Source organism: Bufo bufo, chromosome 7 (genome assembly GCF_905171765.1).
Source record: "Bufo bufo chromosome 7, aBufBuf1.1, whole genome shotgun sequence".
Classification (NCBI taxonomy): Eukaryota; Metazoa; Chordata; class Amphibia; order Anura; family Bufonidae; genus Bufo; species Bufo bufo.
In genome coordinates, this window is record NC_053395.1 from 209,548,315 (window position 1) to 209,568,218 (window position 19,904).

At 39.5% G+C, this 19,904-nt stretch overlaps 1 protein-coding gene across 2 annotated transcripts in view; it reads left to right on the forward strand.

Moving 5' to 3' along the window:
• GTDC1 (glycosyltransferase like domain containing 1) overlaps window positions 1-19,077 on the forward strand; it is a 185,783-nt gene extending 166,706 nt beyond the window's left edge. For both annotated transcript variants that reach the window (XM_040440664.1, XM_040440662.1), the window contains exon 10: window positions 18,888-19,077. In XM_040440664.1, coding sequence (XP_040296598.1) covers window positions 18,888-18,971 — 84 coding nt within the window. In that variant the 3' untranslated portion in view covers window positions 18,972-19,077. The remainder of the gene's footprint in view (window positions 1-18,887) is intronic.
• The last annotated feature ends 827 nt before the right edge of the window (window positions 19,078-19,904 follow it).

Consider the following 19,904-nt stretch of genomic DNA (forward strand, 5'->3'; position numbering starts at 1 on the left):
GAGTTACATCCTGTATTATACTCCGGAGCTGCACTCACTATTCTGCTGGTGCAGTCACTGTGTATATACATTACTTATCCTGCACTGATCCTGAGTTACATCCTGTATTACACTCCAGAGCTGCACTCACTATTCTGCTGGTGAAGTTTATACATTGTGTTACATATCCTGTACTGAAACAGTACATACACGGGGGCCACATAAATGATAAGTAATAATCTTGATAAATTTGGCGTCTTTCACTTAAGACATACAATGTCAGATACTGTATACGGAATGGCAGCAAACACCACTTTAATGGCTCTATCCTTTCCAAAAGTCCAAACACAAGCAGATTTCTCAGCCACCATAGGTATTGTCTATGGGTACCGTTGGAGCCTTTTTATTTACATTTTCAGATGAAAACTATGATTTTTTTTAATTATTTTTAATTTGCACCGTTTGGTCTCTCCAGCTTCTCTAACAACTCCTTCTCCAATCTTCGTATGAACATTTGTCCTCGAAAGTTGTCCTGATCCTCAGCCTATGTAAAAAGAGCTGTCAGCCATCCTATTGCAGTTGTAAAGGATGGACATGTTGAAATTCTACAGCCTGATCTTCCTCCTCCCAAACATCAGCCATTGTGGGTACAATCAAGACACTGCTGTACTCATTAGATCGAGTCCTGCCAAAATCAGCCCCACCGTTAGATTGCTGTCAGCTGAACACCGATCCAGACACGTCCATGCTTGGCTTAGCTGACACCTCTAGCGCTGATCTCCCCTGAGAACCAAAAGATTATTCTTTCTGTTGTCTGTTACTAAGGGCAACCAGCAAGATTTGGAAACACAAGAAGATGGAATTAGATAGAAACCCCGGGTTTTCTATTGACCTTTCATTTCCCATGGCTGCCACCATGACGTGTCCCAGCAGAGTGCCCCCACACCAGTGTGAACAGCCCCTAGTACCGGCCTCATTCTTCTCAGTTGTACAGTCCTGTAATCTTTTCAGTCTCTGGGTATTTCTGTATCTCTCGAATTGGTTAAAGCTGCATGTTAAGTTTACATCTAATCTATAATATTTTGTTTCTATGGATGGATGCAAACCAGATGTGGCAGATACAGGTCCACGCCATGTTACATAAGTTTGATGAAATACAAAACTCCTATGCAAATGTAGCGCTGCAGCCTCATAAAGATTGGATCACACATTTACATTCCCTTCACCCCCGTCCCGCACAGGAGTCTGTGTTATAGGCATCGTCCTGCACATCATGTCGTGCTTGTTAGTGGGGATGAATATAGATGTATGTATAGCGCCAACATATGCTGGAGTGCGGTACAGAACATGCCTCGTACCTGTCCCAGTGCTCCAGGCTCAATCACATTGTAAGTCCATTTACAGCCAAATATTGCAGGTAGCAAAAGCATGGTTTTCAAATGTGTGGGAAAATCAAAGAAAAAGTATACAAAGTTTATGTGGATACTGATCCTTCCTTCCCTTTTCTCTCTTTCGTCTTTTTTTTCCTTCCTTCCTTTTTCTCTCTTTCATCCTTTTTTCCTTCCTTCCTTCCTTTTCTCTCTTTCATCTTTTTTTTCCTTCCTTCCTTTTTCTCTCTTTCATCCTTTTTTCCTTCCTTCCTTCCTTTTCTCTCTTTCATCCTTTTTTCCTTCCTTCCTTTTCTCTCTTTCATCCTTTTTTCCTTCCTTCCTTCCTTTTCTCTCTTTCGTCTTTTTTTCCCTTCCTTCCTTTTTCTCTCTTTCATCCTTTTTTCCTTCCTTCCTTCCTTTTCTCTCTTTCATCCTTTTTTCCTTCCTTCCTTCCTTTTCTCTCTTTCATCCTTTTTTCCTTCCTTCCTTCCTTTTCTATCTTTCGTCTTTTTTTTTCCTTCCTTCCTTTTTCTCTCTTTCATCCTTTTTTCCTTCCTTCCTTCCTTTTTCTCTCTTTCATCCTTTTTTCCTTCCTTTTTCTCTCTTTCATCCTTTTTTCCTTCCTTTTCTCTCTTTCATCCTTTTTTCCTTCCTTCCCTTTCTCTCTTTCATCCTTTTTTCCTTCCTTCCTTCCTTTTCTCTCTTTCATCCTTTTTTCCTTCCTTCCTTCCTTTTTTTTCTCTCTTTCGTCTTTTTTTTCCTTCCTTCCTTTTTCTCTCTTTCATCCTTTTTTCCTTCCTTCCTTCCTTCCTTTTCTCTCTTTCGTCTTTTTTTCCCTTCCTTCCTTTTTCTCTCTTATCCTTTTTTTCCTTTCCTTCCTTCCTTTTCTCTCTTTCATCCTTTTTTCCTTCCTTCCTTTTCTCTCTTTTGTCATTTTTTCCTTCCTTCCTTTTTCTCTCTTTCATCTTTTTTTCCTTTCCTTCCACCTATTTATTATGTTAAGATGTAGAAGAGAGTCTTCATCAGAATGACCACACTGTCTGTACCTGTGCACAATGTCAGTGGTCAGATGAAGCTTCTGCTGAGGCCTAATAGAGGACAAAGGGATATTTCCAAAATGGCTCTGATTATGTATATGAAACTTAGGAGGCAGGTAAAGCATCTCTGACATAGAGGAAACTATAGTTTTTGCCGGCCATCAGAATGTATCCTCTATATCTCTATGTTTATATATAAAGAGATTTTAACACCTATTTTTCTAATCTGTTTCTATTTTCTGTTTAAAGATGTTTTATTCTACTTTCTGCACTTATAAATATGCTACAGCAGCCGAGTAGACCATAGGAACCTATAGTCTGGAGAAGACTCATTGAATTCTATGGTGGATAGTTGTGGGCATGCTCGGTGACTTGTGCAGGGAGGGGGAGGAGTACAGCTGTAACCATCCATATTTGGTTTCAGCTTGTGTGCGTCCCATGCAGTGTAGAATAATTGTCCTTTTGCTGCCATTAAATAGTCAACAAGCTGACCAGGTCTCTGGTTAGTACTTTGAGTGCACAGTGATGGTCAAGAATCAGATAGTCAGGTGTCCAGGCTGTTATTAGAGTAAAAACAAAGTCATATTAAAGGAGTTGTGCAAAAATAAAGGGGGTTTGGCAACTTTATCCCAGTGCCGGCTCCCTGCTCCTTCTCCTGCAGGCCTGGGCTCCATCCATATCAACATCCTGTTTGACATCGCCGCAACCAATCACAGGCCACGGTGGTGTCCGGGCTCCCCTTTCGTTATGACAAATGGTCACGTGATGCAAGGGGAGCCTGGGATTGGCTGCGGTGATGTCAAACGAAAGTTGACATCGGTTGAGCCCAGCCTGCAGGAGATGGAACGGGAAGCAGGTAAATCATCTTCCATTTGCAGGTTCGGCAGAGTGGGGGGGGGGGGTTTGCCAAATTCACCCCCCATTCTTGCACAACCCCTTTAAGTAACTTCAACATCAGCTAGTCTGCTGGCTGTTTCCATCTCCTATACTGCTCAGGGTCGAACAGATAGGGAAAGAAAGCAAAAAGTTGCAATGTTACACTTGCTAAAAAGATTATATTAGGGAGAAGATATATATATATATATAGTGTATGTGTGTATGTATGCACTATATTCTATAACATTTTGAGTAAATTTTGAATACTACTACCTAGATGAATGGTCTCCCCGGGTTCTCCTGATTAGCCGAGGATACTTACATCTCACACCTTTTACACATGTTTTCCCCCCCCAGCCATTATTTTTATAGTTTGTATCGAGCCCATCACAAATTATATTTCTTGCTTAGAAAACTTTCGAGTTCTCAGGAGGGGGGCAATTGCGGTTTGTCTTCCAACAGATTGCCTGACATAGCTGTTACAGACCTTCTGTTGTCTAATTCTTGTTACACTTTTTTTATTCTAGATGTCTTCTAATTACGCTCACTGTAGCGTTTATATCCATTTGAAAGAAACCAGAGACCTTCAGGGATGGCACAAGCGATCACCTGACTCAGGGGTAGACCACCTATGTGAATAGAAGTGCCAGCGTGTCCTCCTAGGAAGTATAGGAAGGTCACCTTAGAAGGCTGCTCTAAATCATGCCATTCTAAAAAGAAACCTTTATATGTACAGTATATATTAGGGTTATTGATATGTATACACACACTCAAACCACTGATGGATCTCCAGCTATTGCAAAACTACAATTCCCATCATGCCCTAACAGCCGCAGGCATGGCATGATGGGAGTTGTAGCTTTGCAACAGCTGGGGAGCATTGATCTACAGTATGACCTTCTTCACACTTACGTTGGAAGCCTTCTTTGGCCATTCCAGTGTCTTCGACAGCAAGAATAACGCAGTCTATTGCACATTTCCTGCCATCAAAAATGCTGGTGTCCCACCAGAATCTAAAATCAATGGTGTCCCCCATGGATCCATCAAAGTGTAATGGCTTCTGTGTAAACAGAGCCTAATTTCTTTGGAGCCTGATAAAGAAGGGTCCAGGATTTTTGTCCTTTGTATCTCGTTTTCACCCATATATCTGTTGAACTGAAAGGTATTCATGTAGTCTTCTCCTTTCCATGGGAGGACAGAGCGCTCGCTAATTTCAGCAAAATAGAGCTACATACATTTTTTTGCTTCTTTTTCACATTCTACTTCTGTAGATTATAACGTTAAAAATGAGGAACGGGTAAGTATCTAGAAATGATTTTAGCACCCGTTATGAAAGAACCCTATAATCTTTTAGCTGCAGCGCTGAACCTCTTTTACTAGAGAATAATCCAAAGAAGAATATTTTATGATCAAAGTGAATTTGTGTTGATTAAATATCTTTATAGCGGTCTGACACAGAGCTCCAAATGTACTGCATAGATGTAGAATTAAATCTAAAATTGACTTCTTGCACCACTAGGGGGAGCTTGTGAGCTCATTGCATACAGACTTCTTAGTGAGTTTAGTATACTTATAGTATGCAGTAAGCTCCTATGTTCCACCTAGTGGTGGTTTATAGAAGCCAAAATGTTACCGTTTTATTCTATGCAGAGGAAGTAGAGCTTTGTTTTTTAGGTCACAAAGCACCAAGTCGTCTTCATTGACGTAGTCGACATCTACTTACAAAAACAGAATTTTCTTCATGAGCCTGAACTCGAAAGTGACTTTGTAGAAACACTGCCTGCTTCCATAGCTTCGCTGCAAATCTTCAGGAGTCATTGAAGAAATAGCAGCAGGGTTCCTGGACAATTAGCTTATTCAGCGAAGCTAGTAACGTATGATATGCTGTGACTTATAACTAGTGTCAGTAGTATTTAAAGCATCTTCCAGGAGCATAGATCTAGCTCCGCATCCTTTTTCAATTTGGTTAATGCAAAATGCCATCTCTCCCTTCACGGCAGGAGACAGAAAACCTCCGAGCAGCCGGTGTGCTCTCTTCAGGGTGGAAGAATATGGCAGGGGAAAAGAAATGTTTATAGAGAAAAAAGAAACATAGTTACCACGATAAGGGGATCGGATAAATAGGGTGGCAGATGGATACACATTTGGTGAGAGGAAAGTACACATCCATTTATAATTTATGACACACACAATGGAAGAGAGACCTTTAGGTTGTAAACAGGGAACTAGTGATGAAGCTGAAGGAAAATGATGTTTGTGTTGAGTATTTCAACTTATTGGCAAAGGGAGGATCAGGAAGATTAAAAAATACAATATTGAATAATATAAACGAGAGGATGGGATTGTTAGAATATCGGGCGTTTTCACCTTCAGATAAGTGATTGAATATCTCCTTGTTTCATTTGTTTGCACAGATCTTTCCTGTGGGGGATTGGAGTTACAGTTTGTAGACTGGATACATAGTAGCACCTGGATCAAAGTTATAATTTGTATCATTTTTATTGCATTTTTGCACATATCACTGGCTTCAGCAGTGAACTGCCCGAGACAGCTGAAGCCAGTGATTGGCTGCAGAGTTGACATCCTGTACAACGTGTCACTGCCAAGAGAGGATGAAGGGATGGCGATGGATTGGAGTGGCTTGGAAAGGTGAATGGAAGTGCTTTTGTTATTTCATCAGGGCACAGGGCAAAAATAACGTGGATAACCCTTTAAAAGGGATCCTATTAGCAGTTTTTACCCCCTCAAAATTGGTGATAGCGCTAGATTAGTGAGGGGTAAAGCACTTCAAACATACCTTGGTGAATGGTTATACTAGTTGTATGACCAAGAAAGAAAAAGAGTCTTAATCTACCTTGTGCTGTAATCGCAAGTGACCTATGGCCGGTTTCTTACTGTGAAATGTACCGAACGCTTCCCAACCAGTCGCTCTTGAGTGAGGACTGTAGTGTCCATCCAGAAGATTGGTAGAGATCTTACCATTGAGCTCATCTCAATTCAAGTACCGTATATGCAACAAAGTCCAGTTCCGAACTCAGCCCATGGACAGATCAACAAGCTGACCTTTATTCTCATCTTGGACGACCCTTTTTAAAATCTTGTTGGTTGATACCAGTGGTTCCCAGATACTGTAAGACCCTGGGAGAATGAAGTAGGATCTCTGGGGATCCATAGACTGGTTCTAAGCAGAGGTGGAGGCAATGCATCTCTACATGTTTTACCAGTGCCTCGTCTCTCCCATATTGTTTGAGAAGAGATGTGGTGCCAAAGAAAAATGGCCAAGGAGATACATCAGTGAGGCATGGTAGTTGGCAGACAGTGTCTAGGCTGCGTTCATCCGCTAACGTCAAAGGAGAGACATTGTTTCACAAAATGGTGGGGTCTTCAGTGGATGAGGGGGGGTCTGTAGTTGGTTTGGACTGAATAACGTTTAGACCCACTGACTTAAGCAATGGGCTTATCTGCAGTAATATATCACCAGGGTTGACACGGTGTGGATTGGAAGCCACATACGGCTTGCAGGTTTTTTCATGATTGAGGAGCGTCTTCCACGTAGTGATGACCACATGGGTTTCACTATGTAATGTTCTACAATGAAGGGGCTGCAGCGCCACTTAGCTATCATTCTTCTGGAGGGTTTCACACTGATTACAAATGGATGACCTATCCTAAGCACGCCGTACAAGCAGCCTTTTTTTCAAACAGGAAAACAATATGTTGTATCAACAGCACAGAAACTAGAGGGGCTTTTAAAGGGGTTATCTCACAAAGACGGGGGCAGTCTGTCTGCTTCAACTCCGCCGGGTCTGTTGACTGCTGGAAAAATATAGTATTACATAGTGGCCATTTAAATTAATGGCCAACCATGTTTTGCATTGATATGTCCGGTCCACCTCTACATAGCAGTTCTCCATTCTAGCTCAAAGAAGAGGGTCGCTAGTGATGCACCATCCTCCATCATGTCCCTTATAGGACATACACCCTGTACAGAATTATTAGGCAAATGAGTATTTTGACCACATCATCCTCTTTATGCATGTTGTCTTACTCCAAGCTGTATAGGCTCGAAAGCCTACTACCAATTAAGCATATTAGGTGATGTGCATCTCTGTAATGAGAAGGGGTGTGGTCTAATGACATCAACACCCTATATTAGGTGTGCATAATTATTAGGCAACTTCCTTTCCTTTGGCAAAATGGGTCAAAAGAAGGACTTGACAGGCTCAGAAAAGTCAAAAAATAGTGAGATATCTTGCAGAGGGATGCAGCACTCTTAAAATTGCAAAGCTTCTGAAGCGTGATCATCGAACAATCAAGCGTTTCATTCAAAATAGTCAACAGGGTTGCAAGAAGCGTGTGGAAAAACCAAGGCGCAAAATAACTGCCCATGAACTGAGAAAAGTCAAGCGTGCAGGTGCCAAGATGCCACTTGCCACCAGTTTGGCCATATTTCAGAGCTGCAACATCACTGGAGTGCCCAAAAGCACAAGGTGTGCAATACTCAGAGACATGGCCAAGGTAAGAAAGGCTGAAAGATGACCACCACTGAACAAGACACACAAGCTGAAACGTCAAGACTGGGCCAAGAAATATCTCAAGACTGATTTTTCTAAGGTTTTATGGACTGATGAAATGAGAGTGAGTCTTGATGGGCCAGATGGATGGGCCCGTGGCTGGATTGGTAAAGGGCAGAGAGCCCCAGTCCGACTCAGACGCCAGCAAGGTGGAGGTGGAGTACTGGTTTGGGCTGGTATCATCAAAGATGAGCTTGTGGGGCCTTTTCGGGTTGAGGATGGAGTCAAGCTCAACTCCCAGTCCTACTGCCAGTTTCTGGAAGACACCTTCTTCAAGCAGTGGTACAGGAAGAAGTCTGCATCCTTCAAGAAAAACATGATTTTCATGCAGGACAATGCTCCATCACACGTGTCCAAGTACTCCACAGCGTGGCTGGCAAGAAAGGGTATAAAAGAAGAAAATCTAATGACATGGCCTCCTTGTTCACCTGATCTGAACCCCATTGAGAACCTGTGGTCCATCATCAAATGTGAGATTTACAAGGAGGGAAAACAGTACACCTCTCTGAACAGTGTCTGGGAGGCTGTGGTTGCTGCTGCACGCAATGTTGATGGTGAACAGATCAAAACACTGACAGAATCCATGGATGGCAGGCTTTTGAGTGTCCTTGCAAAGAAAGGTGGCTATATTGGTCACTGATTTGTTTTTGTTTTGTTTTTGAATGTCAGAAATGTATATTTGTGAATGTTGAGATGTTATATTGGTTTCACTGGTAAAAAGAAATAATTGAAATGGGTATATATTTGTTTTTTGTTAAGTTGCCTAATAATTATGCACAGTAATAGTCACCTGCACACACAGATATCCCCCTAAAATAGCTAAAACTAAAAACAAACTAAAAACTACTTCCAGAAATATTCAGCTTTGATATTAATGAGATTTTTGGGTTCATTGAGAACATGGTTGTTGTTCAATAATAAAATTAATCCTCAAAAATACAACTTGCCTAATAATTCTGCACTCCCTGTACGTATGGCCTGGGTTTCTCCTAGGTTTAGACCTGTCCATGGTCCTCCAGTATAGTGAAGCTTTCTACAGGTGGGAAAACTTCCAGCAAGTCTTAAGATTTTATGTACCGTATGTTGCCTGTTTTTTTTGTTTTTTCTTTTTTTTTCTTCATCATTGCCTTGATCCTGAAACTTTTACATGTAGATCAGACAGCTGTAGCTTAAGTAAAGCAGCAACAGAGGAATCGTAGATTTTGCCTTGTCTATGTCTGGAAATAAGGACTCCTCAAGCTAATTAGGCCATGTTTGCATTGTTATATGATGAGCCACTTATCATATAGTCTCGTATCCATGTACAAATAATGTCTCCAGCCTGAAGGCACAAACATATCGGAGTCGTCTCCGCCACCAGCCGAGGCTGATTCTCATTGATGTGCAGCAAAACCGCACCAAGTCCTAATGATGCTTCCCAATCGCTCTGAAGACCAGACCATTGTCACTTAATGAAGAACAGCTTTCACATACAGTAGCGGAGGGCTTGTGAACTAGGATCTGGCTCCGTCTCCTGTCTTTACTTTAATATTTACCTTCACTGCTCATCTCCTTCCTGTCGCCATCTGAGACTTTTTAGTCTGTTTCTTTGTTGTTACTCATTTCAGTCGGTTTCCTCTTCTTTATGTTTTCTTTCATTACCGATCCAGGTAACATCCCCATTAGAAGGGAGGGCTGTTTGTTGTATCCACCATGGAATTATTCATCTTCTTACCCAGTGTTGGAAAGATCTGTGTAATCAGGGGCCGACGATATTATAGGAAGAAAAATAGGCAATTGCCCCTGAGGATGGTAAACTGAGGATCAAACTAAGACCACTTGGGACATATTTATCATTGTATGGTGGTAATCTTCTGGAATTGAATTGTTGTGTCGGATCTTTAAGGGGGAATATTATTTGGATACTGCGTATTATTTAGGAACCATCCTGTGGTATTATTTGTGCTGTATATTGCAGTATTATGTGAGCTCTAGCAATATCATATGGATGCTGTATATTGGAAACTATGTGGTGATCTTACTATATTAAGGCTCTGTATTGCAGTATTATATCTATCTAGTCTAATCACTGTGTGCATTACACCTACATCACTGTTTGTATAATGATGTGTTGTAACATCACTGGCTATTTGTGTACTGTGACATCACTGGATTCATTATTCCTATACTGTGACATCATTGTGTTTATTATCCTGTACTGTGACATCACAGTGTTTATCAACTTTGTACTGGGACATCACTGTGTTTATTACCCCTGTACTGTGACATCACTGTATTTATCATCTTTGTACTGTGACATCACTGTGTTTATTATCCCTGTACTGTGACATCACTGGATTCATTATTCCTATACTGTGACATCACTGTGTTTATTATCCTGTACTGTGACATCACTGTGTTTATTATCTCTGTACTGTGACATCACTGTGTTTATTATCCCTGTACTGTGACATCACTGTGTTTATTATCCCTGTACTGTGACATCACTGTGTTTATTATCCTGTACTGTGACATCACTGTGTTTATTATCCCTGTACTGTGACATCACTGTGTTTATTATCCCTGTACTGTGACATCACTGGATTCATTATTCCTATACTGTGACATCACTGTGTTTATCATCTTTGTACTGTGACATCATTGTGTTTATTATCCCTGTACTGTGACATCACTGTGTTTATTATCCCTGTACTGTGACATCACTGGATTCATTATTCCTATACTGTGACATCACTGTGTTTATCATCTTTGTACTGTGACATCATTGTGTTTATTATCCCTGTACTGTGACATCACTGTGTTTATTATCCTGTACTGTGACATCACTGGATTCATTATTCCTATACTGTGACATCACTGTGTTTATCATCTTTGTACTGTGACATCATTGTGTTTATTATCCCTGTACTGTGACATCACTGTGTTTATTATCCTGTACTGTGACATCACTGTGTGTATTATCCCTGTACTGTGACATCATTGTGTTTATTATCCTGTACTGTGACATCACAGTGTTTATCATCTTTGTACTGTGACATCACTGTGTTTATTATCCCTGTACTGTGACATCACTGGATTCATTATTCCTATACTGTGACATCACTGTGTTTATTATCCCTGTACTGTGACATCACTGTGTTTATTATCCTGTACTGTGACATCACTGTGTTTATTATCCCTGTACTGTGACATCACTGTGTTTATCATCTTTGTACTGTGACATCACTGTGTTTATTATCCCTGTACTGTGACATCACTGGATTCATTATTCCTATACTGTGACATCACTGTGTTTATCATCTTTGTACTGTGACATCATTGTGTTTATTATCTCTGTACTGTGACATCACTGTGTTTATTATCCTGTACTGTGACATCACTGTGTTTATTATCCCTGTACTGTGACATCACTGTGTTTATCATCTTTGTACTGTGACATCACTGTGTTTATTATCCCTGTACTGTGACATCACTGTGTTTATCATCTTTGTACTGTGACATCATTGTGTTTATTATCCCTGTACTGTGACATCACTGTGTTTATTATCCTGTACTTTGACATCACTGTGTTTATTATCTCTGTACTGTGACATCACTGTGTTTAACATTTTTGTACTGTGACATCACTGTGTTTATTATTTCTGTACTGTGACATCACTGTGTTTATTATCCCTGTACTGGGACATCACTGTGTTTATTATTTCTGTACTGTGACATCACTGGATTCATTATTCCTATACTGTGACATCACTGTGTTTATCATCTTTGTACTGTGACATCATTGTGTTTATTATCCCTGTACTGTGACATCACTGTGTTTATTATCCCTGTACTGTGACATCACTGGATTCATTATTCCTATACTGTGACATCACTGTGTTTATCATCTTTGTACTGTGACATCATTGTGTTTATTATCCCTGTACTGTGACATCACTGTGTTTATTATCCCTGTACTGTGACATCACTGGATTCATTATTCCTATACTGTGACATCACTGTGTTTATCATCTTTGTACTGTGACATCATTGTGTTTATTATCCCTGTACTGTGACATCACTGTGTTTATTATCCTGTACTGTGACATCACTGTGTGTATTATCCCTGTACTGTGACATCATTGTGTTTATTATCCTGTACTGTGACATCACAGTGTTTATCATCTTTGTACTGTGACATCACTGTGTTTATTATCCCTGTACTGTGACATCACTGGATTCATTATTCCTATACTGTGACATCACTGTGTTTATCATCTTTGTACTGTGACATCATTGTGTTTATTATCCCTGTACTGTGACATCACTGTGTTTATTATCCTGTACTGTGACATCACTGTGTTTATTATCCTGTACTGTGACATCACTGTGTTTATTATCCCTGTACTGTGACATCACTGTGTTTATCATCTTTGTACTGTGACATCATTGTGTTTATTATCTCTGTACTGTGACATCACTGTGTTTATTATCCTGTACTGTGACATCACTGTGTTTATTATCCTGTACTGTGACATCACTGTGTTTATTATCCCTGTACTGTGACATCACTGTGTTTATCATCTTTGTACTGTGACATCACTGTGTTTATTATCCCTGTACTGTGACATCACTGGATTCATTATTCCTATACTGTGACATCACTGTGTTTATCATCTTTGTACTGTGACATCATTGTGTTTATTATCTCTGTACTGTGACATCACTGTGTTTATTATCCTGTACTGTGACATCACTGTGTTTATTATCCCTGTACTGTGACATCACTGTGTTTATCATCTTTGTACTGTGACATCACTGTGTTTATTATCCCTGTACTGTGACATCACTGTGTTTATCATCTTTGTACTGTGACATCATTGTGTTTATTATCCCTGTACTGTGACATCACTGTGTTTATTATCCTGTACTGTGACATCACTGTGTTTATTATCCTGTACTTTGACATCACTGTGTTTATTATCTCTGTACTGTGACATCACTGTGTTTAACATTTTTGTACTGTGACATCACTGTGTTTATTATTTCTGTACTGTGACATCACTGTGTTTATTATCCCTGTACTGGGACATCACTGTGTTTATTATTTCTGTAATGTGACATCAATGTGTTTATCATCTTTGTACTGTGACATCATTATGTTTATTATCCCTGTACTGTGACATCACTGTGTTTATTATCCTGTACTGTGACATCATTGTGTTTAGCATTTTTGTACTGTGACATCACTGTGTTTATCATCTTTGTACTGTGACATCACTGTGTGTATTATCCCTGTACTTTAACGTCACTGTTTATTATCCGTGTATTGTGACATCACTGTGTTTATTATCTCTGTACTGGGACATCACTGTGTTTATTATCCCTGTACTTTAACGTCACTGTTTATTATCCGTGTATTGTGACATCACTGTGTTTATTATCTCTGTACTGGGACATCACTGTGTTTATTATCCCTGTACTGTGACATCACTGTGTTTATTATCCCTGTACTGTGACATCACTGTGTTTATTATCCCTGTACTGTTACATCACTGTGTTTATTATCCCTGTACTGTGACATCACTGTGTTTATCCCTGTACAGTGACATCACTGTGTTTATTATCCCTGTACTGTGACATCACTGTGTTTATTATCCCTGTACTGTGACATCACTGTGTTTATTATCCCTGTACTGTGACATCATTGTGTTTATTATCCCTGTACTGTGACATCACTGTGTTTATTATCTCTGTACTGTGACATCACTGTGTTTATTATCCCTGTACTGTGACATCACTGTGTTTATCCCTGTACAGTGACATCACTGTGTTTATTATCCATGTACAGTGACATCACTGTGTTTATTATGCCTGTACTGTGACATCACTGTGTTTATTATCCCTGTACTGTGACATCATTGTGTTTATTATCCCTGTACTGTGACATCACTGTGTTTATTATCTCTGTACTGTGACATCACTGTGTTTATTATCCCTGTACTTTAACGTCACTGTGTTTATTATCTGTGTATTGTGACATCACTGTGTTTATTATCTCTGTACTGTGACATCATTGTGTTTATTATCCCTGTACTGTGACATCATTGTGTTTATTATCCCTGTACTGTGACATCACTGTGTTTATTATCCCTGTACTGTGACATCACTGTGTTTATTATCCCTGTACTGTGACATCACTGTGTTTATCTCAGTACAGTGACATCACTGTGTTCATTATCTCTGTACTGTGACATCACTGTGTGTATTATCCTGTACTGTGACATCACTGTGTTTATTATCCCTGTACTGTGACATCACTGTGTTTATTATCCCTGTACTGTGACATCACTGTGTTTATTATCCCTGTACTGTGACATCACTGGATTCATTATTCCTATACTGTGACATCACTGTGTTTATCATCTTTGTACTGTGACATCATTGTGTTTATTATCCCTGTACTGTGACATCACTGTGTTTATTATCCTGTACTGTGACATCACTGTGTGTATTATCCCTGTACTGTGACATCATTGTGTTTATTATCCTGTACTGTGACATCACAGTGTTTATCATCTTTGTACTGTGACATCACTGTGTTTATTATCCCTGTACTGTGACATCACTGGATTCATTATTCCTATACTGTGACATCACTGTGTTTATCATCTTTGTACTGTGACATCATTGTGTTTATTATCCCTGTACTGTGACATCACTGTGTTTATTATCCTGTACTGTGACATCACTGTGTTTATTATCCTGTACTGTGACATCACTGTGTTTATTATCCCTGTACTGTGACATCACTGTGTTTATTATCCTGTACTGTGACATCACTGTGTTTATTATCCCTGTACTGTGACATCACTGTGTTTATCATCTTTGTACTGTGACATCACTGTGTTTATTATCCCTGTACTGTGACATCACTGGATTCATTATTCCTATACTGTGACATCACTGTGTTTATCATCTTTGTACTGTGACATCATTGTGTTTATTATCCCTGTACTGTGACATCACTGTGTTTATTATCCTGTACTGTGACATCACTGTGTTTATTATCCTGTACTGTGACATCACTGTGTTTATTATCCCTGTACTGTGACATCACTGTGTTTATCATCTTTGTACTGTGACATCACTGTGTTTATTATCCCTGTACTGTGACATCACTGGATTCATTATTCCTATACTGTGACATCACTGTGTTTATCATCTTTGTACTGTGACATCATTGTGTTTATTATCTCTGTACTGTGACATCACTGTGTTTATTATCCTGTACTGTGACATCACTGTGTTTATTATCCCTGTACTGTGACATCACTGTGTTTATCATCTTTGTACTGTGACATCACTGTGTTTATTATCCCTGTACTGTGACATCACTGTGTTTATCATCTTTGTACTGTGACATCATTGTGTTTATTATCCCTGTACTGTGACATCACTGTGTTTATTATCCTGTACTGTGACATCACTGTGTTTATTATCCTGTACTTTGACATCACTGTGTTTATTATCTCTGTACTGTGACATCACTGTGTTTAACATTTTTGTACTGTGACATCACTGTGTTTATTATTTCTGTACTGTGACATCACTGTGTTTATTATCCCTGTACTGGGACATCACTGTGTTTATTATTTCTGTAATGTGACATCAATGTGTTTATCATCTTTGTACTGTGACATCACTATGTTTATTATCCCTGTACTGTGACATCACTGTGTTTATTATCCTGTACTGTGACATCATTGTGTTTAGCATTTTTGTACTGTGACATCACTGTGTTTATCATCTTTGTACTGTGACATCACTGTGTGTATTATCCCTGTACTTTAACGTCACTGTTTATTATCCGTGTATTGTGACATCACTGTGTTTATTATCTCTGTACTGGGACATCACTGTGTTTATTATCCCTGTACTTTAACGTCACTGTTTATTATCCGTGTATTGTGACATCACTGTGTTTATTATCTCTGTACTGGGACATCACTGTGTTTATTATCCCTGTACTGTGACATCACTGTGTTTATTATCCCTGTACTGTGACATCACTGTGTTTATTATCCCTGTACTGTTACATCACTGTGTTTATTATCCCTGTACTGTGACATCACTGTGTTTATCCCTGTACAGTGACATCACTGTGTTTATTATCCCTGTACTGTGACATCACTGTGTTTATTATCCCTGTACTGTGACATCACTGTGTTTATTATCCCTGTACTGTGACATCATTGTGTTTATTATCCCTGTACTGTGACATCACTGTGTTTATTATCTCTGTACTGTGACATCACTGTGTTTATTATCCCTGTACTGTGACATCACTGTGTTTATCCCTGTACAGTGACATCACTGTGTTTATTATCCATGTACAGTGACATCACTGTGTTTATTATGCCTGTACTGTGACATCACTGTGTTTATTATCCCTGTACTGTGACATCATTGTGTTTATTATCCCTGTACTGTGACATCACTGTGTTTATTATCTCTGTACTGTGACATCACTGTGTTTATTATCCCTGTACTTTAACGTCACTGTGTTTATTATCTGTGTATTGTGACATCACTGTGTTTATTATCTCTGTACTGTGACATCATTGTGTTTATTATCCCTGTACTGTGACATCATTGTGTTTATTATCCCTGTACTGTGACATCACTGTGTTTATTATCCCTGTACTGTGACATCACTGTGTTTATTATCCCTGTACTGTGACATCACTGTGTTTATCTCAGTACAGTGACATCACTGTGTTCATTATCTCTGTACTGTGACATCACTGTGTGTATTATCCTGTACTGTGACATCACTGTGTTTATTATCCCTGTACTGTGACATCACTGTGTTTATTATCCTGTACTGTGACATCACTGTGTGTATTATCCCTGTACTGTGACATCACTGTGTTTATTATCCTGTACTGTGACATCACTGTGTTTATTATCCCTGTACTGTGACATCACTGTGTTTAATTTCCCTGTACTGTGACATCACTGTGTTTATTATCCTTGTACTGTGACATCACTGTATTTATTATCCCTGTATTGTGACATCACTGTGTTTATTATCTCTGTACTGTGACATCATTGTGTTTATTATCCCTGTATTGTGACATCACTTTGTTTATTATCTCTGTACTGTGAAATCACTGTGTTTATTATCCCTGTACTGTGACATCACTGTGTTTATTATCCCTGTACTGTGACATCATTGTGTTTATTATCCCTGTACTGTGACATCGCTGTGTTTATTATCTCTGTACTGTGACATCGCTGTGTTTATTATCCCTGTACTGTGACATCACTGTGTTTACTATCCCTGTACTGTGACATCACTGTGTTTATTATCCCTGTACTGTGATATCACTGTGTTTATTATCTCTGTACTGTGACATCACTGTGTTTATTATCTCTGTACTGTGACATCACTATGTTTATTATCCCTGTACTGTGACATCACTGTGTTTATTATCTCTGTACTGTGACATCGCTGTGTTTATTATCTCTGTACTGTGACAACACTGTGTTTATTATCTCTGTACTGTGACATCGCTGTGTTTATTATCCCTGTACTGTGACATCACTGTGTTTACTATCCCTGTACTGTGACATCACTGTGTTTATTATCCCTGTACTGTGATATCACTGTGTTTATTATCTCTGTACTGTGACATCGCTGTGTTTATTATCCCTGTACTGTGACATCACTGTGTTTATTATCCCTGTACTGTGACATCACTGTGTTTATTATCCCTGTACTGTGACATCACTGTGTTTATTATCCCTGTACTGTGACATCACTGTGTTTATTATCTCTGTACTGTGACATCACTGTGTTTATTATCCCTGTACTGTGACATCACTGTGTTTATTATCCCTGTACTGTGATATCACTGTGTTTATTATCTCTGTACTGTGACATCGCTGTGTTTATTATCCCTGTACTGTGACATCACTGTGTTTATTATCCCTGTCCTGTGACATCACTGTGTTTATTATCCCTGTACTGTGACATCACTGTGTTTATTATCCCTGTACTGTGACATCACTGTGTTTATTATCTCTGTACTGTGACATCACTGTGTTTATTATCCCTGTACTGTGACATCACTGTGTTTATTATCCCTGTACTGTGACATCACTGTGTTTATTATCTCTGTACTGTGACATCACTGTGTTTATTATCCCTGTACTGTAACCTCATTGAGAACATTTATCCATAAAATACACCATCTCTGTCTGCATTTTTGCTCTATTACTACATCACCGTCTGCATTGTCCCACTATAATTACATCACTGTGTGCATTATGCTTGCACATGTGCATTAGGGAATCTAATCATAAGCTTTTTTGATCTCTCTGCTAAAAATGGACCTGGTTGAGTTAGACCCCATTGCAAATTTAGCTAAGGGACCCATGATTCTTTGGTTCGCCCCCCTATCTAGATAAATACACCAACACATGGACACAGTTGTTGGTACCCTTCTGTATCTATCTATCTATCTCCTATCTATCCCTTCATAGTTATAACTCTCAGTACATTTTACATGAAGTCCTATGTGAAACCACAGGGGATACTTTGTAATATAATGTATGTAATCTGTATACTCCACAATCAAACTACAAACATCCAGAAAACTGATAATCCGGCACTTGTTTCCAGCGCAAAAATGCTACTTAACTTGGAATATTGAGACCAGAAGTATAAAGCCGAGAAAAGAGAGCCAAATAGGAAATTTCCTATATGTACCTACTGTATATACCTATCTCTGACAGATGATAATCCAACTCCTAGCATGTCCCATTGATGTCAGATATTATACACTCAGATCTCCTTGTTTTATATATGTATACACAGTATATAAATGTTATTCATGACTCCAGCGAAACAACAATGTATTATTTATAGCCGGAGAATGTAAATACGCACTAATGCAATATGGTCATGTTTAGAAATTGCTCATTTTTCAGGATGAAAAACCTCCCCCCCGCCTGTCACCGAACAGTTAATATACTTTTTTCTCTCTCTCTCTTTCCTTCCGCAGGGTGAGACGGCTCCGTATTCCTGGGCATCTCTGAACGGTGAATTCAGGTCTCTCCTTACAGCAGAACCCAGGAAAGATCTGTGACAGATGGGGCTAAGTCACAAACTTGCCGCCTAAGGCAGAATTTGTCGAAACTTTCCAAAGTGTGCCCATATTTACCTGATCAGAGGGAAAGGAGAAGAAAAAAAAACAAAACACAGACTCTGCAGAGGAAGCCGAGCCTGGCTTCTTGTCATCGCTGACACAAAGCCATCTGCCACAAACATGTGGCAGCTCCGGAGCCACCGCTACTACCACCATCATCCTTCTCGCCCCGGCTCCTATCAGGCACACATTCCTCGAAACGTTAGGATGCTTGCACATGTCTTCAAGCTTCACATGCCGGAGAGAACTGAAGAAGAGAAAAAAAAAAATCTGTGGCCTGTTGTATAACGGCGCTCATGTATACCATATGTGGTGCCACATCGAATTTCCGGATAAATCTCTTTTTATCCTTTGTACTGGATGACATGGTGCCTGAATTCTTTCTTTTTTTTTCGCCGACTCGATGGCAGCCAAAGCTACTGCTTCAAACATTCACACTTGGCTGGATTTCTACCTATGCTGCCAGGTTATCGTCGGAGCCTTATTGTGTCCTCAAAGGGCCACAGGGTCTAAAAGGAGGATCAGAGTGTGACTAGGCTAAACGGGGCAGCCATCCATGAATTGTTTTGCAGCCGAAGAGGCCGTTGTCATAATTTTTTTGGTATTTTTTTTCTCGAATTAATGACTCCCTGGCACAGAGGTTTTTAAGTGAAGGTATTAATGAGAGGTCTGGCAGGTATTCCCATGATTCGCAGAGTTGCATTTGCATTTAATTAATCTTAAAGAAAGCTGTAAGATAAACAGCTGTAATTCATAGTAACATGGGAAATCTGCTGCACAGTGCCATCTATCCGATAAACTCGACGCTCACACACTTGTTTTGGAGTGAATAGATAAAAGAGGGGACGGGCAACTTTACATCTATTTTTCCAA